At 46.3% G+C, this 24953-nt stretch overlaps 3 protein-coding genes and 1 pseudogene across 8 annotated transcripts in view; 2 read left to right on the top strand and 2 right to left on the bottom strand.

Moving 5' to 3' along the window:
• SRRM5 (serine/arginine repetitive matrix 5) overlaps positions 1-24953 on the top strand; it is a gene marked incomplete at its 3' end in the record, with an annotated part of 172816 nt that overhangs the window by 60960 nt on the left and 86903 nt on the right.
• On the bottom strand, positions 761-20129 carry ETHE1 (ETHE1 persulfide dioxygenase). Of its 3 annotated transcripts, none has more exons than XM_082438829.1 (7): positions 19963-20129; positions 13387-13531; positions 13075-13223; positions 3433-3562; positions 1670-1759; positions 1182-1298; positions 761-954 (listed from the first exon to the last, which is right to left on the bottom strand). In XM_082438829.1, the coding sequence occupies exons 1-7, from the start codon at positions 20005-20007 to the stop codon at positions 902-904; spliced, it is 729 nt and encodes a 242-aa protein (XP_082294955.1). In that variant the 5' UTR covers positions 20008-20129; the 3' UTR covers positions 761-901. The 3 variants fall into 3 exon arrangements, with proteins under 3 accessions (XP_082294955.1, XP_082294954.1, XP_082294956.1); XM_082438828.1 differs by lacking the exon at positions 19963-20129 and adding an exon at positions 14994-15143; XM_082438830.1 differs by lacking the exons at positions 13075-13223; positions 13387-13531; positions 19963-20129 and adding an exon at positions 14994-15140.
• LOC309649172 (small integral membrane protein 30 pseudogene) lies at positions 13540-14974 on the bottom strand (annotated as a pseudogene). The gene has a single exon. The product of its transcript is annotated as a small integral membrane protein 30 pseudogene (transcript).
• On the top strand, positions 20318-24764 carry ZNF575 (zinc finger protein 575). Of its 3 annotated transcripts, none has more exons than XM_082438831.1 (4): positions 20318-20492; positions 20771-20880; positions 21322-21454; positions 21903-24764. In XM_082438831.1, exons 3-4 carry the CDS (start codon positions 21352-21354, stop codon positions 22559-22561), a joined length of 762 nt encoding a protein of 253 aa, XP_082294957.1. In that variant the 5' UTR covers positions 20318-20492; positions 20771-20880; positions 21322-21351; the 3' UTR covers positions 22562-24764. The 3 variants fall into 3 exon arrangements, with proteins under 3 accessions (XP_082294957.1, XP_082294959.1, XP_082294958.1); XM_082438833.1 differs by having other exon boundaries at positions 20319-20492; positions 21322-21433; XM_082438832.1 differs by having other exon boundaries at positions 20322-20492; positions 21322-21436.

The following is a 24953-nucleotide window of genomic DNA, read 5'->3' as shown; positions in this document are numbered from 1 at the left end:
ACCACCACTTTGCTATGGGTGGAGGGCAGAGGTTAAAGGTCTCAGCCAGACCCTTTCCGCTCTGGGCAAAAACAGGAAAATAACTGGTATGTGAGAAAGGATCACTGGATGTCAGGAGCTATGTGTATAAAGTATAAACATTTTACACACATTAATTTATTTCATCCTTACAGCGGCCTACAGAGAAAGGGATTACTATCTCCATTTTATAGTTAGGAAACTGAGGCTGAGGGGGACAAGTGTCCGCAAAGTCTACACATGTTAATGTTAACACCATATTTGTTCTCTGGAAAGTCCATGGTCTTTACCATTAGGCATACTGTCACTCAAGCCAGGAAGTGCCTCAGAGATCATTTCAAATGATAGTAACAGTAATAGTGAACACTGATAGGAAGTCTGCTGTGCAGGCAGTGTACCAAGCACTTCATACATATGGACTCATTGGATCATCATGACACCCTATTATTATTACTATTATTCCCATTTTACAGATGAGGAAACTGAGGCTTGGAGAAGTGAAGTACCTTATTCTGGGTCTCATGGGGCAAGTGGTTTAAACTCAAGACTGTTCTAATCCAAGGAGCTGAGGAACCCTGCCCCAGATATCTGTTTGCTTCTATCTTATGAGTTAGAAAATCTCCTTCCAGGCTTCCAGGACCTTTATGCTGCCTTGCTCCCTGGCCTACCCAGGGACCAGAACTAACTACAGGCATCTCAGCCCAGAAACCCATTGGGTCCCCCAGAAAACAGAAGTCAGATTCAGAGGGAAAAAAAATATTTTTTTTTATTTATGAAGCTTGAGAGGCTGGTAAGGGAGGGGAAGAGAAGAGAGGCTCTGGTGATGGCACCACTCCCCTCACCCCACCTAGTGCATTATTAACTGGATTTGAGCACCTGAGGGTCAGGAAGGGGGGGTCTGGATCCCACAGCGCATGTTAGCTGGAACAGCAAAGTCTGAAAGGAAGAAGCTAAGGGTGAAATCAAGGGGCCCAGGCAGACCCTCCCGCTCTCTCTATGCCCCACTGGGGACCCAGAAATCCTAATAGTCCTTCTTTGGGAAACTAGAGTTCTGGCCCTGAGGCCCCTCCATCCCTCAGACCCAGGAGTCCAGATCCCCAGCGCCTTCTCCCTCAGACCCAGGAATCCAGACCCCAGCACCCTCCTCCCCTGCAACTGCTCACCTATCTGCTGAGGTTTGGGCAAGTTCAGTTTGCCCATGACCTTGACAAACTCCTCACAGCTGAGGGTGAGCCGAGGGTTTAGAGTCCGCTCCTCCTCCACAGTGGATACTGTGAGTCCTAGTGGCCAAGAGAGGGGGAGGAATGTTGAGCCATCCAGTGCCTTGGGCCTCCCAGAACTACATTTCCCAGGAGGCCTCAGGGTGCCTTTCCGGCCCAGGCCTAACAGATTGCTTTCCCTCCTCAATGGGCACTATGGGAAATGTAGTTTCCCACAGTTCCCTACGTTCTATAAGGAAGTCCCAGGAGAGCCTATGCCTTCCGGATTCTAGGCATCATAGTTTCTACATCCACACTCAGTACACCTAAGCACTTGATCTTTTTGGCCAGAGGAGTTCCTGGGAATTGTAGTCTGCAAGCCACAGCGGTTTGGTGCTCCCTCTCAAATAGTAAGTTATGTAAATCCCACACCTCCTCCAGGAAGCCCTCACCGTGGTAATCATGAGCAGGGTAGATCAGACAGTTTCCTGGAAGTGTGAAGATCTTTTCATGAACTGAGTGGTACAAGGTCTTAGCACAGCCTGGGGAGGGAAAACTCAGAGGTCAGTGGAACAACAGGATGAGAGAAGCTCCCAAATCCCTTCCTTTCAGGAAAAGGATGAGAGGATAAAAATCACTGTAGCTAAACCGTCTCCCTCATTTTCTGCCAGTAGCCCTTTGACTGGGTAAAGAAGGAGAGGGAAGGGCATTCTAGGCAGGTGGAACAGCATAGGCAAAGAATTGGGAAATGGTGAGAATTCAGCATGACTGTAAACAAGGTTGGGATATGACCCTGAAGCACCAAATGCCCTCACTCTGGGGATGCCAAGAAAGGATTCTGGGCAGGGAAAGTGGACGGGAAGGTAAGAAACTGAAGACATGAGGCCAAAGAGGAGGATAGAGCCATGGTTCTGACAAGAAGCTCTGAGTCCTAAGTTGGGACGGACAAACCTCTCTGGAACGTTCTGCCACCTTTCCTTTCAGCCTAAATCTTTCGATCTCATGACTGTGTTGGGGATGGATAAATGGGAGATTAGGAGCCTCAAAGAGAAAAAGATAAGAGACCAAGATGGAGAGATAAGGAAAGAGGAAGAAAGAGGAAGCCTGGGGATCTGGTTACCCACGGCCAGCTTGCTGTGGCTCTGTCTCTTCTCTTTCGTTCAGCCTCGCCCGCCTCCTGCAAGGCAGCTAAATCCTCCCAATTTAGCGTCCACCTCACATTCACACACATACTCAAATCTCATACCCTGATATTGTGAAAGTAAACACCCTTCCCGCAGCGAAACCCCTTAATCTAATTGCCCCCAGCAGCTAAACCCCAAATGTAACACCACCTCCTAGCAATTAAACCACTGAATCTAGCAACCTTCTAGCAGCTAAATTGCCAAATCTAACTGCCCCCAGCAGCTAAACCCCTGAATCAAACTCCACACCCCTCCCCGCACCAGCTAAACCCCTTATAGGGGGTTAAAAATATGCCCATGAACACTTTGAAACTCTTCTCTTGAAAATGTGACACATAATTCCCCTTGCCTTGACTTAGTGGTCTGGACCAAGTGACTTGCATCTAATAAATAGGATATGGCAGAAATAACAGAGTTTATCTTCCGAGACAAGCTCATTAAAAAAAAAAAAAAAAATTAGGCCTTCTGTCTGTCTGTCTCTCTGATTGTTCCCTCTGGGAGAATCTAGCTGCCATGTCGTGAAGACAGTCAAGCAGCCCTATGGAGAAGTCTGCATTGTGAGGAACTGAGGCCTCCTGCCAACAACCAGCAAGAGCTCACTGGCCACGTCAGTGAGCCACCTTGGAAGTGGATCCTCCAGCCCCAGTCAGGCCTTCAGTCAGCCCTGGCCAGCAGCTTGGTTGCAACCTCACGCAAGACCCTGAGCAAGAACCATCCAGTTAAGCTTCTCCCAGAGTCCTAACTCTCAAAACCTGTGTGAGATGATGTTAATCATTGTTTTAAGCCACTAAGTTCTGGGGTGATTTGCTTTACAGCAATAAATAACTAACACACAGTCTTGACTCTTAACTGTCCCCCAACCACTAACCTCTGAACCCAACTCTCCTCCACTCCAGCACTAAACTCCTTGAATCTAATCCTGACCCCCTAAAAGTCTAACATTCATTCATTCATTATTGCAGCTGACACTTAAAACCCTGGCACCCATATAACCATACTAAGATCTCGGGCTGGGGAAAGGGGCCTGTGACCTTGCTGGAAGTCTGTCCGCCCACACCCTCGGATAAGCAGGGTATCTCCAGTGAAGGCCATGCTGTGGTCATCCAAGACGAAGGTGACACAGCCTGCGGTGTGGCCCGGGCTGGCCCGGGTCTCCAAGGCCTGGCAGAGAAGGAGAGTACAAAGAGTCACCAATAAGGCTGTGGCTTTACTCTCATGGTGAAGCTGGACTCAGAAGCCCCCCACCCCATCCCATCCCAGGGTCACATCTAGATAACCTCTTTTCGATTAAAAAAATCTGAAGTTAGATCCCGGACTCAAACCTCACTCCAGAGTAAACTCCCAAAGAATTAAAAACTTCAAGCAAGAAAATAAAATCATAAAACAGTGACAACAACAAAAATACAAATAAATATATGATCTCTGGTTAGAAAAGAACATCCATCCCAAAAGTCATAAATCATTAAGGGAAAGATCAGTGGTTTGAATATAAATAAATTTGGTGTTTCTGAATGGCAACATCATAAACAAAATTTAAAGGGAATCAACATGGTGGCAAAATATATTTGTAACACAAATACACCACATAGTAGCGTACTTTATGTACAAACAGATCTTATAAATCAGTACGAAAAAGATAAGCACACTAATATAAATATGGAATACTAAACAGTCATTTAAAATTGTCATTGAAATAAAATTCAGTGATGCTATACACAAACATTTAATGGCATGAAAAGATATTTACTATCCAGTAAGTGCAAAAAACAGGTTACAAAGCAACTTGTACAATGTCATCTCTTAAAAAAAAATTTACTCATTAACTCAAAATATTTTTTTTCTTTAGCCTTTTCCTGTATTCTTTTTTTTACAGTAAACATGTCATTTTATTTATTTATGTATTTTTAAAACACGTCATTTTATAATCAAAAATAAAACACAAAATTCACGATAAACGAAAGATCTAAACATAGAAAACCCAAAAAATTCTAGAAGGAAATATAGAAGAATATATATATTTATAAATACATATATATTTATATATATAAAATCTTGAGGTAAAAAAGGTTTTTCTAAGCATGATAGGAAATTCAGAGGCCATAAAGAAAAACAGGAACAGATGTGACCACATAGTTTAACTTCATTACAGAAAAAGACAAAAATCAGAGTGACAAGACAAAAAAACTCAGAGACAACATTAGCAGCATGTATAAGAAAGTATTAAAAAGTGTGAATAGTCATAATATATAAACAGCCCCTAAGCATCAATAAGAACCTCCAAAGAAAAATGGGCAAAAGAAAAAACCAGGAAATTCATGGTAGAGGGAACAAATAGTCAAAAAACATCTGATGTTTGATCTTCCTTAAAAGAAAGGAAGGGAAGGAGAGATCTAAAACCCCTATTTTTCACCTAACAAATTGGCAGTTGTCAGAGTTGCTTAGGGTGCTTGAGGCAAACCCTTTCATCCCCTGGGATGTGAGTACAACTCAGTATAGCCGTTTTAGAGGGCAGCTTAGCAGCGTCTAGCAACATCGCAGATGCACATACTTTCTGACCCCTCAAAGTCACTTCTAAGAGTCTGTGGTTGGGTTTCCCTGATGGCGCAGAGGTTAAGAATCCGCCTGCCAATGCAGGGGACACGGGTTCGAGCCCTGGTCCGGGAAGATCTCACATGCCACGGAGCAACTACGCCTGTGCGCCACAACTACTGAGCCCGCGTGCCACAACTACTGAAGCCCATGCCTAGAGCCTGTGCTCCACAATAAGAGAAGCCACCGCAGTGAGAAGCCCGTGCTCCACAACGAAGAGCAGCCCCTGCTGGCTGCAACTAGAGAAAGCCCCGGGCGGCAGCAACAGAGACCCAGTGCAGCCATAAATAAATAAATAATAAATAAATTTATTAAAAAAAAAAAAAGACTCTGCGGTTAAGAACCCCTGACACATGAGCACAAAAACACCATCCAGGGAGCCCTGATTATCTAAATTCCCACGCTCAGTTCAGGGAAGCAACTGTCAGAAAAAATTTTTATCCCAATGATCTAACAATCACTTAAAAGGTTAGTTCTCACTCACACATCACTCCTCTTCTCTTAATAGAGGCCCCTCCCACCAATTAGCATCCTCATCCAGGTCAGTCATCTGCTAATTGTTGAAGGACACCATGTGCAGACTCTGTTTCCACACCCAATATCCATTCTAAGCTTCCCCACTCACAGATCTCCAATTTGGTCTGGGGCATCAGTGTGCCCCGCCAAGCACTTTCCCAGCCTCCCTGACAGCTTGGGTGGCCTCTGGCACAGTTCTCTGGACAATGAGATCTCGATAAGGCTCCTGAGGATTTCTGGGAAAGCTTTTCCCTTCCTGATAAAAGGGACTGGCACCTGCCCTTTCCACTGCATCTGGCTCTGAACACAAGGTGTGATGGCTGGAGCTGCAGCAGCCATCTTGCAACCATGAAGAAAAAAAGCCAAGAGAATCCCACAAATGATGGTGCTGCCAAATCAAAGAGAATAACTACCTTCTTCCAAATTTCCTGTTATAGAAAAAAATTAAACTATTTATTTAAGCCACTGTATGGGTTTTTCCATTACTTTCTGCCAAACAGCTTCCTAGCTCATCTACAATAGAAATATATGGGCAATGCAAAACAAGTGTAAAGCAAAATCACAAATCTTGCAAAATCTTGTGGGAAAAATCACATCCCCTGGCCCCCAAAATTAACCTTACCTTTTGGTAGTAGAGGGATGATCTTTCACTTTTTATTTTGTATGTTTCCATACTCTCTGAATTTTTTTTTTTTAAACAAAAAGCATGGGAGTCTTTTGAACTAAAAAGGGGGATGGATATTCAGGAGTAATGTTCAAAATATTTAACCATAGTTATGGCATGGGTATTGGCCATCAGAAGGACGTCAGTTGTAAACAACCAGTAGTTAGAGTATATACAGTTGACCTTTGAGTAACACGGGTTTGAACTGTGCAAGTCCACATATAGACAGATTTTTTTCAGTAGTAAATACTACAGTACTACATGATCTGGTTTGGTGAATCTGTGGATGCAGAGGAACCGCAGATAGAAGGACCGCAGATAGAAGGACCAACTGGAAGACATACCCCAATTTTTGATTGTGGGGAGGGTCAGTGCCCCTAACTTCCTAGGTTGTTCAAGGGTCAATGGTATATGGTATATATAATTGTCTTATGTGTATACACTGAACAAAATTTTAATATCAATTGAACACAATCCAGCTTGCCACATAGATCAAGATCCCCTAGGCCCTTAGTGACTGAGTCTGTGTCTCAAGTGGCTTTGCTGATGATCAGCCTCCCTGTTTATCTTTCTCTTCTCTGGAATATCTAGAATTTATCCTCTATCAACCCCCATAATCCTGCCCATCTCAGGCCTCTCCTGCTTGGGCCAACTGACAGCCTCCTCCCTGGCCTACCAGCCTCCAATCCACCTCCTACATGACCCTGAGGGGTGTTTTCTATCACCCAGATCCAATTTTGTCCCTCTCTGCTCAAAACCCTTCCCCAGCTCCCACTGCCCCTAGGGCAGAGTACCAGCTCCTCAGCCCCTGCTCTGGTGCCTGCTCACTTTTCCAGCCCCATGTCCTATAACATCCTCCTTTCCCCAGCTACTCTGAACCCGAGTCATTTCCAGAAAATAGCACACTTCTCCACACCTCTTTGCCCCCTGCAATTTCCTCTTCTCCCATCAGTCTGATTTACCTACTCTTTAGAAGCCTGGCATTGATTACCCTTTTTCCTGTACCAGGCTCTCTTCTAAGCACTTTACATGACTGAACTCATTCAGGCCACACACATCCTTATGAGGTAAGTACCACTCCTGTTCCCATTCTACAGATGAGGAAACTGAGGCACAGGATGAGAATGAACAAACTATAACTATACGTGACAATATGGATGACTCTCACAGACATAACCATGAGCAAAAAAAAAAAAAGTGGGCTAGACATAAAGAGTGGAGTAGGGAGGAATGGGATAAAGTGGGAAGTCTCAGTGTGCCTTGTACACAGGAAGGGTAAGTGGTATTTCATGAAGCTGAGGTTTCAGTGCTGAATCCAGATGTAAAATATTTCTCTCTTGGTGAGGGCACATGGATTAGTGGTTAGGAGTAGTCTCTGGAGCCAGGTGACACGGATTCTAATTTTGGCTCTGCTATTACTAGTTGTGTGACTTTGGGCAAGTTACTTCACCTCTCTGGGCTTCTCTGCTCATTTGTAAAATGGGCATAATAATTGTCCCCACTTCATAGGGCTATTATAAAGATTAAATTATTTCATGTATGTAAAGCATTTAAAAAATGCCCAGGGAATTCCCTGGCGGTCCAGTGGTTAGGACTCCAAGCTCTCACTGCCATAGGCCCAGGTTCGATCCCTGGTCAGGGAACTAAGATCCCATGAGCTGCGTGATGAGGCAAAAAAAAAAAAAAAAAAAAAATGCCCAACACAATAATTGCTATATTATAAAAATAATAATGTTTTAAAATTCTAAAAACACTGATCTAGTGGAACCACCAGGCCTCCTGGGTTCAATTCCTCGCTCAGCTACTTTCTCAGTATAACTTTTGGGCAAGTCACTTTCCCTCCCTGCACTCCCTTCTCTGTAAAATGGGGAAAATGTTTCTGATCTCACTATGTGGTTAGGAAGGTTTAATGAGATCTATTTGTCAGAAAAGACACAGTGGAGGCTCAAGAACCAGGTTCAGCCATAGCAATATTTTGTTTGGACTGCTCAGCAGTTATTAAAAGTCTGAATTTGTTGTTTACCCTTAACATTTGGAAGATTTTTCAAAAATGTATATTTGCAGCTTCTAATTTAAAAAAAAAAAAAAAAAGGCTTTACAGTAGACAGACTACATTCCCAAGCATGAATAATCAACTTGAATTATGTAGTGGGTGTCCTCCATAAATGGGGCACACACCCCAACACTAGTCACGGGTCCCACCTCTCCCTGCTGCCAGGAAGTGATATTTGATTCTGAAAATTTTGTGAGATACATGCTGAGAAAATGCACTTTCTCACAATTCTAAGTGAAAAACAAAACACTCAGTATTTGTTAACTATTATTAAGTTATTTATTATTATTATCATCCAATACAAAAATATCTGCAATCTACTTCAATTAACAGCAAAGAGAAGTTTTCAAAGAACAAGTTAAATAACACCAGGAGGAAACAACCAGATGCATCCAGAAAGTGGGATATTCTGCAAGACAACAGGCTGGGAGCTTCAAAAGTCAATGTCATGGGGCAGAAAGGGTATGAAACTGTTCTAGATTAAAAGAGACTCAATAGACCTAACAGCCAAATGCCATGTGTGAACCTCGATCGGGTCCTGGTTCATAAAAACAGCTGTAAAAATGATTCTTAAGCACTTGGAGAAATTTGAACATGGGCTGGATTTCAGAACTATTTAAGAATTATTGTCTATGTCGTTAGATATGACAAAGATTTTGTAAAAAGAATGGCTCTCCAAGTGGTGTAGTCGAGGGAACCCTGAGGGTCTGCAAGATCAAAACTATTTTCATAGTAGTGTGAAGAGGTCTTTTGCCCTTTCTCACTCTCATTCTCCCCTGAGAGTTCAGTGCAGTTTTCCCAGAAGCTCCAAGACTTGTGATGATGTCATCACTCTGACAGCTGATGGAATGTGTGCTTGTGGATTCTTATGTTTTAAAAAAAGTCTCAGTTTCAACTTCTGATACAGTAAATATGTTTTGCATATCTAATACTTATTTTTTATTTCTTTTTTTTTTTTAGCCTCACCGTGCAGCTTGTGGGATCTTAGTTCCCTGACCAGGGACTGAACCCAGGCCCTCCACAGTGAAAGCACAGAGTCCTAACCACTGGATCACCAGGGAATTTCCCATTTCTTTTTTAAAATTGAGATATAATTGACATGTAACTAATACAGTAAATATTGCTTGATAGAACCCTGATAAACAAAAGCTTTTCAGGGCCCTCCATAATTTTTAAGAGGGTTAAGGAATCCTGGGGACCTGGGATTAGTATCTTGAGCAGCACCCCCTCTATATCGCTATATTTAACAGGCAACACTAACTTTCAGAATCCGCCAACCCTCATGGGAGCTAGAATGTTCAAATCTCAATCATTGCTTATTAAAACAGAAAATCCATTCTACAGTGAAACCATACAAATTTGGCCCACTGTGAATATAAAATGTACAACCAATTCAAAAAGCTGTTTGGGGCTTCCTTGGTGGCGCAGTGGTTAAGAATCCGCCTGCCAATGCAGGGGACACGGGTTCGAGCCCTGGTCCGGGAAGATCCCACATGCCGCGGAGCAACTAAGCCCGTGCGCCACAACTACTGAGCCCACGTGCCACAACTACTGAAGCCCACGTGCCTAGAGCCCATGCTCCGCAACAAGAGAAGCCACTGCAATGAGAAGCCCATGCACCGCAACGGAGAGTAGCCCCCGCTCGCTGCAACTAGAGAAAGCCCGTGCCCAGCAACGAAGACCCAACACAGCCAAAAATAAATAAATAAAATAAATAAATTTATTAAAAAAAAAAATAAGCTGTTTGGCAGTTTCTGCTAAAGTTAAATATGTGTCAGTTCTAAGACTCAGCAAACCCACTCCCTGGAATTGAGAGTAATGTCCACCAAGAGATTTGTACAAGAATCTTCAGAGTAGCATTATTCATAATAGCCCCAAACTAGAATCAACCATCAAAAGGAGAATGGATATAAATTGTCATCAATTCACACAGTGAAATGCTCTACATCAGGGGTTGGCAAACTATGGTCGGTACACCAAATTTGGCCTGCCATCTGCTTTTATAAGAATGACATTTCATGCCACATGAAAATTATTGAAATTAAATTTTCAGTGGCCATAAATACAGTTTTACTGGAGCCCAGCCATGCTTATTCATGCATGCACTGTCTGTAGCTGCTTTCACACCAATAGGAAAATTAAGTAGTTACAACAGGGACCATATGGCCTGCAAAACTGAAAATATTTACCATCTGGTCCTTTACAGAAAAAGTTGGCCAACCACTGCTATACAGCAAAAAAGGAAAGAACTACAATTATATACAATAGTAGGTAGAGTGAAAGAAGCAGACATAAGAGTACACACTGGTTCCTGTTTATAAGGTCCAGAACAGGCAGAACTAATCTAAGATTAAATAAGTCAGCAGAACGGTCCCTTGGTGGGGCTGTCAATGGCCAGGAAGAGGGACAAGGAAGAATTCTGGGGCGATGGGCATGTTCTGGATCTGGATCTGGGCGGTGGATACTCAAGTACAGACATATGTTAAAATTTACCAAGCTGTACATGTGCAATATGTGCCCCTTTTACTGTATAATATGCATGTTACAATTCAAATTTTTTAAGTGGGAGGAGGAAAATGAGAGGGAAAAAAAGTGCCCATCTCCAAAGGTTTATAAAGAACTCAGACGAAAACCAAACAAAATGCTGAACAATCATAAAGACAGATAATAACAAGTGCTAACAAGGATGTAGAGGAACTGGAACCCTCACACAACTGGTTATGGGAACATAAAATGGTATAGACGCTTTGGATAACAGTTTTTGATAGCAGTTTGGCAGTTCCTCAAATTGTTAAACAGAGTTATCAAATGATCCAGTAATTCCATCCTAAGTATATACCCAAGAGAGATGAAAACATACATCCACACAAAAACTTGCACATGAATATTCATAGTGGCATAATTCATAATAGCCAAAAGTGGAAGCAATTCAAATGTCCATCGACTGATGAATGAAAAAATAAAATGTGATATATCCATACAATGGAATATTATTTAGCAATAAAAAGAAATGAAACACTGATATAAAAAGAAATGAAACACTGATACATGTTACAACATGGATGAACTTTGAAAACATTATGGTCAGTGACAAAAGCCAGTCACAAAGACCACACATAGTATGATACCATATTTCTATGCAATGTACAGAATAGGCAGATCTATAGAGACAGAAAGTAGGTTAGTGGTTAGTAGAGTGAAAGAGGGGCACACTGGGGTGAGAGCTAAGGGGTGTGGGGTTTCTTTCTGGAGTGATGAAAATATTCTAAAATGAATTGTGATGATGGATGTACAACTCTGAATATACTAAGTCACTGAATAGTAAGTGCACTTTAAATGGGTGAGCTGGATGGTTTGTGAATTATACCAATAAAACTGTTTAAAAAAACCAAGCAGGGACTTCTCTGGTGGCGCAGTGGTTAAGAATCAGCCTGCCAATGCAGGGGACACGGGTTCAAGCCCTGGTCCAGGAAGATCCCACATGCTGCAGAGCAGCTAAGCCCGTGCGCCACAACTACTGAGCCTGTGCTCTAGAGCCCGCGAGCCACAACTACTGAGCTCACGTGCTGCAACTACTGAAGCCCACGCACCTAGAGCCTGTGCTCCGCAACAAGAGAAGCCCCCACTCGACGCAACAAGAGAAAGCCCACGCACAGCAACGAAGACCCAACGACCCAATGCAGCCAAAGATAAATAAATAAATTTTAAAAATAAATAAATAAATAAATAACCCAAGCACTAAAGCTAAATCTTCCACAGCTAAGCCCTTCCATGTTGATTCATTGAAAACATCACTCATCCAGTTTAACAAAGGGCTCTTCTTGACACAAAACTCCAACCATTTCTAACACCTCTAAGGCTTCTCAACCCAAGAAATGCTTGTTAGCACCTGCTTATTATGTACAGTGTACCTAAATGTACAATGCATTTTCTTTTTTACCTGCTTCCAGAAAAAGGCTTGAAATAAAGAGGCTGTAACCAGTGGAGCCAAACCCTCTGGATCCCACACACAGCCTTTATTTCCACAAAACAATCTGACTCAGTTTAATTGGTCTCGTTTAGCAAAACCTTCTAACTTGAAGGCCAAGTCCAAGTGACATACTGGCCCCAAAGCCAGCCAAACTCTCTAAGTCTTTAGCAACTTTGATCAGAAAAAAGTCCTGCCAGCTGTTTCCCCTCCCTCTGAGGGCAACCTAGCACCCTCCTCACCCATCGTATTGCCCTGGGTTGAAATTCTGGCCGGAAACCTGCTGATTCTGCTCGTGGCAAAGAAAGGAGAGGAGGTAGGAACCTTCAGACCATTCCTGTGTGAGGCAATAGCAGGGCTGGGGTTAGGGTGAGGCAAGCAGGCTCCTATAGGGAGCAACATTTAAGGAGGCGCCCACTCGAAGGTACCAGCCCTGCCTTTGCACCACCCTGAGAATGAGCGCCTCCTTAAATGTTGCGTCCTGGATTCCTCTCTTGCCTCACTGCATGCGCCTTCCTCCAACAGTGGCTCTGGGAAGACAGAGCTGGGTCTCCCCCTCAGCCGTGACCTTGTAATTCCAGCTCCCAGTCAAATTTTATGAGACTCCAGGACAAAGGAGTTGCCCCAAGGTTATACGAAACGCCATAAATGTTGTTGACTTAGGGGATGGGCCAGAGACACACCTGCCCAGAGCCTCTTGGCTCAGTTTTTCACCTGGGTTTATGGCGCCCTTCTCCCTGAGACAGAAACTCAGGGATCAGGAACCCAGGCCTGGAGCCCCTCCTACCCCAGGACTCAGGAGTCCAGGCCCCCCCAACCCCCTCTTCCCTTTAGTCCAAAAACTCCAGGCCACCACCCTCTCAGGGACCCAGCATCCAACTCACGAAGCGCCCGAAGTGGATGGGGTCTCCATCCTCAATGTGAATGTCAGCCTGGGCCCCACTAAGGCGGGAGATGACAGACTGGCAGCCAGGGAGGAGGGACCGGAGCAGCCCGGAGCCGGTAATGTGGTCCGCATGGCAGTGGGTATTCACTGGGAGAGAGAGGAGAGCCAGGTCCAGGAGGGCACTGAGAGGATGCAGGATTCCCAGCCCCCAGCCCCCTCCTCCCTCAGACCCAGGAGTCCCGTTCCTAGCTTCCCACTCCACTCTACGGTCCCGCCCCCTCAGGCCCAGGAGCCCGGCCCCCAAACGGACCAGCATACAGCAGCCGTAGTCCCAGCTCCGTGACCAACTGGGCATCCCGATGCGCTGTCTCCAGAACCGGGTCGATCAGAATGGCCTCTCGGGACTCTCTGTCACCCAGGAGGTAGGTGTAGGTGCAGCTCTTGGGCTCAAACATCTGGAAAGGGGGTGGGGACAGGTGAGAGCACAGATTCAGAACCCCCCTTACTGTGGACCCAGGAGTCCAGGCCTCAACTCGATTCTCTTCCTAAGATCCAGAAGCAGAAGCCCCTGCCCCCCCCTTTTTTTTTTTACTTAATGGGTTTATATTTAATATAGTACTTCTCACCATGGAGATGTTACCCGTTAATATAAATTTTTTTTTTGTTTTTGTTAAACATTAAATCTCTTCTCCATTTCAATGTCAATATAAAGTATTTTTTTACATTAAATCTTTTCTCCATTTCAACGTCAGATACAACGAATACATTTTCTAAACTTTTTCCCCCACCAAGAGATAAGTTTTAATTTTTGACCAACTGTATTTAATATCTAGGTACAATATTAACTTGGGAGATAACAAAACAAAAATCCATTAAAAATATGGAGAAAAGACTCCTCAGTGATGCAGAAGGCAGTGATACAGTGGCAATTTCCTAGGATTCTGGGCAAGAGTTTTCTTCTTCCTATTGAGAATTCTTTAACTGTGAAATATTACTTTTGCAAAGTTCAGCCTTCTCACTTCTTTGACCTTCTTTCTAACTAGCAAATGCAAATTACAGACGGCATTTTTCAGTGCATTATTTGTTGTGAAGAAAACGTTTTGTTTTGCATTTAATATAGTATATCAGTTTGTTCCTATTTATAGGGAAGCCAAGACTATGAAACTACCCTATTTACTGTTTCTTGGGAACTTTCAGACACCAAAACTCAGTTCTGAACCTCAACAGCACAAAGGTTTTCAGGGCAAGGTTTGATTCAGGAGGTCCTTTAAAGTCACACCTGTCCATTTCTCCTTCGTGCATAGACCCCCAAACAAGCACAAATGCCTGTTAATACTGAGAACGAGAGCGATTGCATCTCCCGCTTCTACTGCTTCAACAACAGGCAGCACCAAAAGCAATGAGAAGAGGACTAGGAACAATTGTATTGAAACTAAGATCATGATGTTGAGATCTTGAGGTGACTGGTCCTTAAAGGCTGAAGGTTTCAAAGAAAGCGGTATTTGTTTAATTCTATCAGTTCAGGATGCTGAGGCTAAGAGGTTCCGCGTGACAGCACCTTCAAGGAAGCAGCCATTACAGGAATCCCCCTGCCCGGAGTCAGGAGTCTGGGACCCCAGCACCTTACTCCGTCGGAACCAATGAGTCCCAACTTTCATCCATCCCCAAACCTGGGTCCCCATCATCCTCTTCTGTAATGGAAGCAAGAGTCCAGCCCGAAGCCCAGATCGGGGTCCCAGACCTGGGACCCAGATCACTCCCCTTTAAAGGACGCAAGAGTCTAGCCCTACACCCCTTTCCGCAAAGATCCAGGCATCAGGGCCCGGGTATCTCTCCGGATTTAAAGGACCCAGGAGTTCCGCCCCTGCCGCCACCCAGGATCCAGTAATCTCGCTCCCCGGTCCAGCCACCGCGAACCTGCCGTAGGAGGATGGGGGCTCCAGACTCGCTGTATTGACTGAGCTGCCGCCCAGCGACCCTCAGTGCAGACCCCGCCATTGCGCCCGAGGCTGGAGACTGAGTGGTGCCAGCGGAAGCCGAACGCACCCAAGGCTGAACCCCGGAGGGGCGGGGCGGGGGCAGGGGCGGGGCCCGCCTTAAAGGGGCCACAAGTGCCTGGGGCCGAGGGCGGGACGGAGCTGAACGAGGCTGGGGACCGATGGGGAGACTTTAGAGACGGAGAAGACAGGAAGACCCAGAGGAACAAAGAACAATCACCTCACACCAGTCAGAATCGCCATCATCCAAAAGTCTACAAACAATGCTGGAGAGAGTGTGGAGAAAAGGGAACCCTCCTAAAGGCTGGTGGGAATGTAAACTGGTACAGTCACTATGGAGAACAGCATGGAGGTTCCTTAAAAAACTAAAAATAGAGCTACCATATGATCCAGCAATCCCACTCCTGGGCATATATCCGGACAAAACTATAATTTGAAAAGATACATGCACCCCAATGTTCATAGCAACACTATTTACAGTAGCCAGGACATGGAAGCAACCTAAATGTTCATTGATGGAGGAACCGATAAAGAAGATGTGATATATATACACAATGGAATATTACTCAGCCATAAAAAAGAATGAAATAATGCCATTTGCAGCAACATGGATGGACCTAGAGATTATCATACTAAGTGAAGGAAGTCAGACAGAGAAAGACAAATATCATATGACATCACTTGTATGTGGACTGTTAAAAAATGATACAAAAAAAAAGATACAAATGAACTTATTTACAAAACAGAAACAGACTTACAGACTTCAAAAACAAATTTATGGTTACCAAAGGGGAAAGGTGGGGGTGGGGGTGGGGTGGGATAAATTAGGAGTTTGGGATTAACATACACTACTGTATATAAAATAGATAAACAACAAGGTCCTACTGTATAGCACAGGGAATTCTACTCAATATTTTGTAAAAACCTATATGGGAGAAGAATCTGAAAAAGAATGGATGTGTGCATATGTATAACTGAATCCCTTTGCTGTGCACCTGAAACTAATAATACATTGTAAATCAACTATATTCCAATATAAAATAAAAATTAATATTTTTAAAAACCAGAGAAACAAAGAACAGGGCGACACTCAAAGGGCGAGGGAGACACACTGGGAGAAGCACAGACTTCTCTCCCTGGAGAAGTAGAAACCCAGAAAGAGACCCCAATACACTCATAGCCCCAGGGCCATTTTATAGGAAAAGCAAGTGGTTGGACCTTCATTGTTAGAAAGAAAAAAAGTTTGGTTCAATGTCATTAGTGTTTTGAGGGGCTGTTGGTTGAGTGCCTGGTCCCAGAACAACAGATTATCCCATTAAACTTTATTTTAAAATCACTTAAGGGGCTTCCCTGGTGGCGCAGTGGTTGAGAATCTGCCTGCCAATCAATGCAGGGGACACAGGTTCGAGCCCTGGTCTGGGAAGATCCCACATGCCGCGGAGCAATTAGGCCCGTGAGCCACAATTACTGAGCCTGTGCGTCTGGAGCCTGTGCTCCGCAACAAGAGAGGCCGCGATAGTGAGAGGCCCGCGCACCGCAATGAAGAGTGGCCCCCGCTCGCCGCAACTAGAGAAAGCCCTCGCACAGAAACGAAGACCCAACACAGCCAAAAATAAATAAATAAATAAATAAATTTTAAAAAATCACAAGTATTTTATCAGGAATGTTTATGTCTTCCCAGGAAGAAATCATTAAAAAAAAAATTTTTTTTCCACGATGTCTTGTAAAATCAGGTTGGGGATCATTTGACTTCTCTTGGAATGTGAACCTCTAAAAACGGCTTTTGTTCATTTATCCCAAGGACCTAGAGTTGAGACAATGTCTAGTCATGGGCTGTCTGAAAGCTTGCTCTTTGGAATCATACCAGTAGTGAGAATAGGGCATCCCGCTCTTGTCTGGAGGATCTAAGTCACTTTGTCACAGATACAGAAGGCCAACTGTACCACACCATTTGATATAAGGGACTTGTGCATTTGTCAATTTTGGTGTCCATGGGGGTCCCGGAACTAACTCCCTGTGGATACCAAGGGAAGACTGTAACTCTCCCTGTGTTTGGGGAGACAGCCAGTACTCCCTCTGCAGTCCTCTACCCTTACCTACAGCAAATCAATAAAACCCAACTTTGCCAGACTTCTAGTACATTCCTGGTGGGCTTTATCAGGGGAGAGACTCAGGGAGTCACTCAGAAACAAGGAAGATGCTGAGACTCAGTCATATCAGAGAAAGGAAGAGAGAGATCTGGAGAGACTTTCAGAGATACATTGGGAGATACAGAATTGAAATGGGGTGTCTGTCAAAGAAATATGGTCACTTAGATACACTCGAAGATTCTAGAAGATTGTGGAGGTGGGAAGAGATGTGAGGAGCAGGGAGCATTAGAGAGGGGAGAAATGTACAGGGAGAAGGAGAGAATCTCTCAGAACAGGGAAACACCAAGAGAGGGGAGAAACAGGCAGAAAGAAGAGCTCAGACTCAAGGAGAGGACTTTGTTCAGTTATTCCTCACATTGAGGTGTCCTGAATGTCTGCCTCAAGCTGAGCGAAACTGGAGACCCAGAGGTGAGTCCTCAGTCTGGTTGGTGGGGGAAAGAGGTGCAGACATCAGGGCTAAAACAAGGAGAGGTACAGGGATTGCGAGGAGCTCAGGGGAGAGAGAAGCCAGGAAAACAGGGACTCTGAGGCACACTTTACTGTGAGGGTCCCGCAAACAAGACCTCTCCACCCTGGGGCCCATTCCTAATTGCTTCTGCAGGATTGGTAGACGCTTACCTGTCCCTTGAAGGCGTGCACACCCTCTGGGGATTTTGTAGAGTCAGCTGCGAGATATCCTAAGAGTTAGAAACTGGCATCACCCTTCCCAAATGTGTGACCTCAGGCTCAAAACTAAACCCTTCTGGGCTTCTCTTTTCTCATCTGTAAATTGTGGTTGAAAATAGTTCCTCCCTCACTGTGAAGATCTAAGAAAAGATACATGTGGCGACTTCCCTGGCGGTCCAGTGTACCTCCAGTGTACTTAAGACTCTGAGCTTCCACTGAAGGGGACACGGGTTCAATCCCTGGTCGGGGAACTAAGATCCTACATGCTGCACAGCCAAAAAAGAAAAAAAAAAAAAAAAAAAAGATACACACACCCCAATGTTCATAGCAGCATTATTTACAATTGCCAAAATACGGAAGCAACCTAAGTGTCCATCACATGAATGGGTAAAGAAGAGGTGGTATATATATACAGGGGAATACTACTCAGCCATATAAAAAGAATGAAATTTTGCCACTTGTAGCAACATGGATGGACTTGGAGGGCATTATGCTAAGTGAAATAAGTCAGACAAAGAAAGACAAATACTGTATGATATCACTTATATGTGGAATCTGAAAAATACAACAAACGAGTGAATATAACAAAAAAGAAGCAGACTCACAGATATAGAGAACAAACTAGTGGGTCCAGTGCAGGGAGGGAGGGCAAGATAGGGGTAAGAGATTAAGAGGTACAAACTATTAGGTATAAAATAAGTTACAAGGATATATTGTACAACAGGGGAACATAGCCAACATTTTATAATAACTATAAAGGAGTATAACCTTTATAAATTGTGAGTCGCTAGATTGTACACATGTGATTTATATAGTATTGTCAGCAACTATACTTCGATTAAAAAAATAAAGATCCAATGAGTTCACACATGCAAAGAGTTTGGGAGAGCACCTGGCACAGAACAATTTCTCAGGTGTTGTGCTCTCAGGGAGGTGGCTATCATTATTTCATCGTCATCCGTGACTCCTTCCTCCTCTTGCTACTTCCTCCCAATTCATTACTAAGCCCTGATGAATTAACCTCTCCAACCAGACCACTTTTCCCTCATCACACCCTCTGCCCCAGTCAAAGAGGCAGCAAAGCATAGATGCAAATTACATGGATTCCAGGGTCAGGCTGCAAGTGTTCAAATCCTGGCCCTGCTATTTCCTGGCTGAGTGACCTTGGATAAGTCTTAGTGCCTCATTTTTATCTCTGTACAATGGAGATAATAGTAGCGCCTCTTCTTGAAAAACTGCTGTCAGCATTAAATGAATGAACATATATAAAACACTCAAGACAGATTCTGACCTATATCAGATGCTGTAATTAATAATATAATTATCATATAATTATCGATATCATATAATAATATAATTATCATATAATTATAATAGTAATTTTTAATAATTACTAATATAATTAACATATAACAGCCACCTCACTGGCTTCTGTCTTCCACTCTACCTCCCTGTAATCCGTTTTCCACGCAGCAACCAGTGAACCTTTTAAAATGTCAATGAAGACACTGAAGAGTCAAAGCAAACAAATTCAACTTGTGGATCTTGTTTAAGTACTGACTGAAACAAACCAAGTGTAATAAAAAGACTTTTATGGACTATGAGGTCTGTCATATAGCTTCAAAATCATCTGGGAGGAGTGAGTGGGGAAATGAGCCCAAATAATCCTTCCGTATAACTCCCACGTTTCCCAGGGTTCGCCAGACCTTGTGGATTATCAGACTGAAGATCCACCCATGCGGGCGGGGGTGGTTTATGGGCACTTCACGGTCATTCCTGTACGGGGCGGGAAGGTGCACCGTCACTTCCCGGGGGAAGGATGCCAAGCAAGCCACCCCGGGCCTGGCACCAGGAGCTCCAGCGGGGAACAAGGGGTCCCGGGCACCTGGAGACCGCCGCCCTCCCGGCCCCAGGGCCGTAGCATTGGGATGGGAGGGGCGGAGAATCCTGAATCACCCAGCGGCGAAGAGTGCCGGGCGCTGTGCAAATAACGTGACTTTTACTGGGCATCAGCTCGCTCTGAACCCGTCCCGCTCCCTCCCGCTCTCGAGGAAATAGCTAGCCTTTACTTGCCAGTGCCTTGAGGGGTAGAATAGGCAGCGGGCTCTTGAAACTCATTCGGGAGACGGAACTCAAGCCCCGAGCGGAATTCTCGAAAAGAACGGGGACATACAAAAGGGAAGTTGTCTCAGAGATCTCTTGAGTTAGGTTTCCCCGTGTTAATTCCTGCACGTGCTTGACTCCAGTCAGCCACCGTAGGCCCTGCAAGCCTCGGCACACTTTCCTCCGGTCCCTCGGCCTGTAGCTCTGCGCTTGCTCACCAATTGGCTTGCCTTGCGCACCCACAGCCTCATTCCATCCCGTCTCCCCCGCCGCAGCCTCCGCGGGCCGCGACTGCGCATGCGAACTAACGCCCCACCGGCCCGGCGGAGGAGGAGGGAATGGAAATGAGGCTGGGCCCAGCAGATAACGCGCGCTCCCTCGCCTGCCCTCCCGTCGCAGGGCGCGCGCCGGGCGGTGCAGAGTCCGAAGGCAGCGCCGCAGTGGCCGCGGCCCCCGAGGGAGGGGCCCGGAGCCCCGCCCCCAGGGAGGGCCGCCCGCAGGTGAGAGGGCAGCGGTCCGGGCACAGACGCCAGGGTCTTCGGGAAGTAGATTGGGGGGGCTGATCGCCAGAACTCCCGGAACGAGGGAGGGTCCTGATGCATAGGTTCCGGAGGGGCTGCATGGGCGCCTGAGCCTTGGGAGGGTGCATTGGTGCCCGAATGCCATGATCCCAAGGGGGTGCGTGGAGGCTCAGACGCTTGGGACCTCGAGGGAGAAGTCCATTAGGGTTCTCTGAATCGCAACACATGAGCCACGCTCTTTCTGTGTTTTCCTCCAGGTCTCCCCTCTACCATCCACGGCTCCAACTCCACGCAGCGGTTGAATTTTAGTGACAAGAAGAAGTCAGTTCACGCGGCGTCAATGGACTGAGACTAAGCCAAGAGCCGGGTAAAGCTACCTCTTCGATGTGAATCCCGCCCACTGAGCTCGTAGGCCCCTCCCCTGGGACAGAGTTGCTGAGCAACCGACTTTGGGTCTTATTAGTATAGCTCCACCCATCCCCGTCTTAGGTTCCTCGGCCGGTTCCGCCCACTCTGGACATAGGCCCCGCCTGCTCCGCGCTCTGGGGCGGCTGGGAGTTAGTTATAGAGGCCCCGCCCACTCCGCTCGAAGGCTCAAACGCTGAGACTAAGTTCCAAATAGACTGCTTCTGGGTCGGGTTTGCATAACCCCGCCCATTGTGCCCTTAGGCTCCGCCCACCCTCGCCTTATAGGACCCCAGACTTAAATAGACCCTGCTCCTAAACATACTGACCCCTGATTATTAGGCTCTCAGCACTTTCCCCAACAGCCTGATAAACACCGGCGTCGCCCCCTCTCCCACCCTAGGCCCTCCCTCTAGGTTTCTGGGCCGGCAAGATGCTGGAGCGAGATGCTGAGTCTGCATCGGCCCGGGGCACCGATCCTAGTCCCACTGGCAAGGAGCCTGTGAGCAAAGGAGAAGGTGAGGGCGGCTCCACCTGTGAGTAGGGGGCATTCTCCAGGAACTGGGGTCAAGAGAATCATATGTTGAGGGAATCTCAGGGTGAAGTTTTGAAGGCCCAGGGTGATAACCATTTCGGATCCCCAAGAACGCCAAGTTCTGGGGAATCCTCCAGGTTGTCTTGGGGGGACCCCTCATTTCTAGGGGAGATGACATGCAGGATTTCAGGGTGATCACTTGGGAAGATACTAGAAACGGACACTTTAGTAGCTTTGGGGAAGCCGTAGCTCTGGGGTTCCAGCGAGGTAACCCTTTGGAGCCCCTTAGGATGATGCATGGCAGGGGGTGAGAAGGAGGAACATGCCATTCGGGGAATCTCAGTATGACCCTTGAGGTGTCCAGATACGCTAGAATATCAAGGTCGAGGGGGAGCCTGGTGTAGACTCAGGGCTGCTTCCTGGAGCCCACCAACCCTCCTGTCCCCCAGCTCCCTACCAGGGCTCGCCGCAGAAGCCCAGCCAGTCGGTTCCAGGGCCCGCCACGTCCGCGGGGGCGCCTTCCCGACCCCGCCGGCGGCCCCCGCCCCAGCGCCCGCACCGCTGCCCCGACTGTGACAAGGCCTTCTCGTACCCGTCCAAGCTGGCCACGCACCGGTTGGCACACGGCGGCGCCCGCCCCCACCCGTGCCCCGACTGCCCCAAGGCCTTCTCCTACCCCTCCAAGCTGGCAGCCCACCGCCTCACGCACAGCGGCGCCCGTCCGCACCCGTGCCCGCACTGCCCAAAGGCCTTCGGCCACCGCTCCAAGCTAGCAGCCCACCTCTGGACCCACGCGCCCGCCCGCCCCTACCCGTGCCCCGACTGCCCCAAGTCCTTCTGCTACCCCTCCAAGCTGGCGGCCCACCGCCATACACACCATGCCACCGACGCCCGCCCCTATCCTTGCCCGCACTGCCCCAAGGCTTTTTCATTCCCCTCCAAACTGGCCGCCCATCGCCTATGTCACGACCCCCCGACGGCACCGGGCAGCCAGGGCACCGCCCGGCATCGCTGCTCCAGCTGCGGCCAGGCGTTTGGCCAGAGACGCCTCCTACTCCTTCACCAACACAGCCACCACCAGGCCGAGAGCCCGGGGGAGCGGGAGTGAACCCTCCCCTTGGCTCACTGGCTCCCTATGCTGCCAGCCCCGGTCAATAAAGAGGTGGCATTTCTAAGCCAGACTGTATGGACTTGCCTCTTCCAGGTAGCCGGAAGGGAGGTTGGCCCCCGCACTGGGCTTAGACTTAGCAGGAGGAACTCGTTTCTGGGAGGGGAAAACATCACCCGCAGAGTTAGCACTGGGCCCCAAACCATGGACCTGGAGGTGTGGTTTGAAAGCCCTGGCTCCGGTTTTTCACACCTCTTCATATGGCAAAGGTTAAACGTCTGCTAGCATCCTGTGCTGCTGAGGAGTGTGGCGAGACAGGCTCTCCTTATTGTCGTGAGTTTAAATTAGTGCCTCCACTTTGGCCATTGAGTGTATGTATAAAAAATTTTAAATGCACACATGCTCATGTCAACTATTCCACTTCTAGGAATTTATCCTATAGATAAGCATGTGAAAAAAAGGTATAAGAGTAAGGTGTTCACTGCAGTACGATGGCAGCGGCCAAAGATGGGAAACGACCCAAATGCCCATCAATAGGGGACCAGCTAAGGAATTTACAGTACAGCCAGAGAATGGAAGATGTAGCTGTAGGGGAAAAAAGTCAGCTCTACGTGTACTGACATGGAAGTATTCCCAAGATAAGCTAAATCATAAAAGCAAGAACAAGGGGTGTATACCAGTAGCGTAAAAAGAAATTTTAAGGCCAAGCTTTGGAGCCAGCCCTGACCCACTAAAGAACTGCAGGGCCTTGGACAAACTTGTCACTTCTCTGAACTCAGATGCCTTATCTATAAAATGGGAGGGTTTTTTGTTTGTTTGTGTTTTAATTTGGCCACGCTGCGGGTTTTTAAATTTGGCTGTGGCTTGCGGGATCTTAGTTCCCCGACCAGGGATCGAACCAGGGCCTCGGGAGTGAAAGCACCAAGTCCTAACCACTGGAGCGCCAGGGAATTCCCAAATGGGAGTATTATAAGGCCTTTACAAGCATCTTCTCAGGCAAAGATGGTTCCCCTCTTGGAGCCTGTTCCTCCGGCTATAAAACAAGGATGACTGAGCTAACATTGGACTGCTCTTTGTTCTACAGATATGAATTAAGCAGGTACCGTGTGCCGGGCCCTGCACAGGGATTTAGGAACACAGCAGTGAACCAGACAGACCTGGTCTAGTGAGGGAGGTGCACACTAACCAAGTAGTGGCAAACACAAAGTAAAGAAGCCAAGTCCACTTTGAACAAGTAGGGGAGCCTCGCCTCCCTTCATACCAAGAATTATTACAAAGCTGTAGTAATAGGCCAGTGGTGCTGGCTTGGGAGTAGGCTAGTGGGAGGGCACTGAGAGCTCAGGAACAGACCTGCGCTTACGAGAATCTAATAGGAGGCGGTCCCCACCTGTAGATCAGAGGTTGGCAAGTTTTTCCTGTAAAGGGCCAGACAGTAGATCTGTTTAGGTTTTGCAGGCCATACTGCGTCTGCCACAACTACCCGGCACTGCTGTTGTAGCGCAAAGGCAGACACATGCATTGTGATATGTGGACGAGCATGGCCGTGTTCCGATAAAACTTTATTTACAAAAACAGTAGGTGGGCTGGATTCTGCCTAAGGAGTGTAGTTTGCTGGCCCCTGCTGTAGATGAGTGAGGAAAGGATAGCTAATCTGTGTATGAGCTGAGAGATAGGGAAGAAAATTAAATGAGACCCTGTGGTAGGCAGAATAATGGTCCCCCAAAGATGTCCACATCCTAATCCCCAGAACCTGTGAGTGTGTTGGCTTCCACACAGCAGAAGGGACTTTGCTTATGTGATGAAGGATCAGCTCTTAAGATGGGAGATTATCCTGATTATTCCAGTGGGCCCAGTGTAATCACAAGGGTCCTTACATGGGAAAGAGGGAAGCAGAGGAGTCAGAGGAGATGTTGCCAATGGAAGCAGAGACTGGAGTGATGTGGGACCACAGGTCAAGGAATGCAGGCAGCTTCTAGAGGTTAAAAAAGGCAAGGAAATGGGTTCTCTCCTAGGGCTTCCAGAAGGAACACAGCAAAATAAAAATTTAAATAAGTAGATAAATAAAATAAAAAATAACATTAAAATAATTTTAAAAGACAGAAGGAACACAGCCTGGCCAGCACCATGATTTTAGCCCACTCAGACTGATTTTGGACTACTGACCTCCAGGACTATAAAATAAATTTGTGTTGTTTAAAGCCTATGATTTTGGTAATGTGCTACAGCAACATAGAAACTAATGAGGCTCTCTACCTCACAGCATACACAAAAATTAGTTTCTAGTGATTTAGGATCTAAGTCTGAAACACAAAACTCTAGAGCATTTAGATGGAAATAAAGGAGAATCCCTTAGTAACCTCAGAGGCAGAGAAAGTATCTTTAAGACACAAAA

This window comes from Balaenoptera physalus (genome assembly GCF_965194825.1).
Source record: "Balaenoptera physalus genome assembly, chromosome: 19".
In the NCBI taxonomy this organism is placed as follows: Eukaryota; Metazoa; Chordata; class Mammalia; order Artiodactyla; family Balaenopteridae; genus Balaenoptera; species Balaenoptera physalus.
Note: the sequence above shows the minus strand (reverse complement) of the source record. Positions and strands in the feature narration are given on the sequence as shown.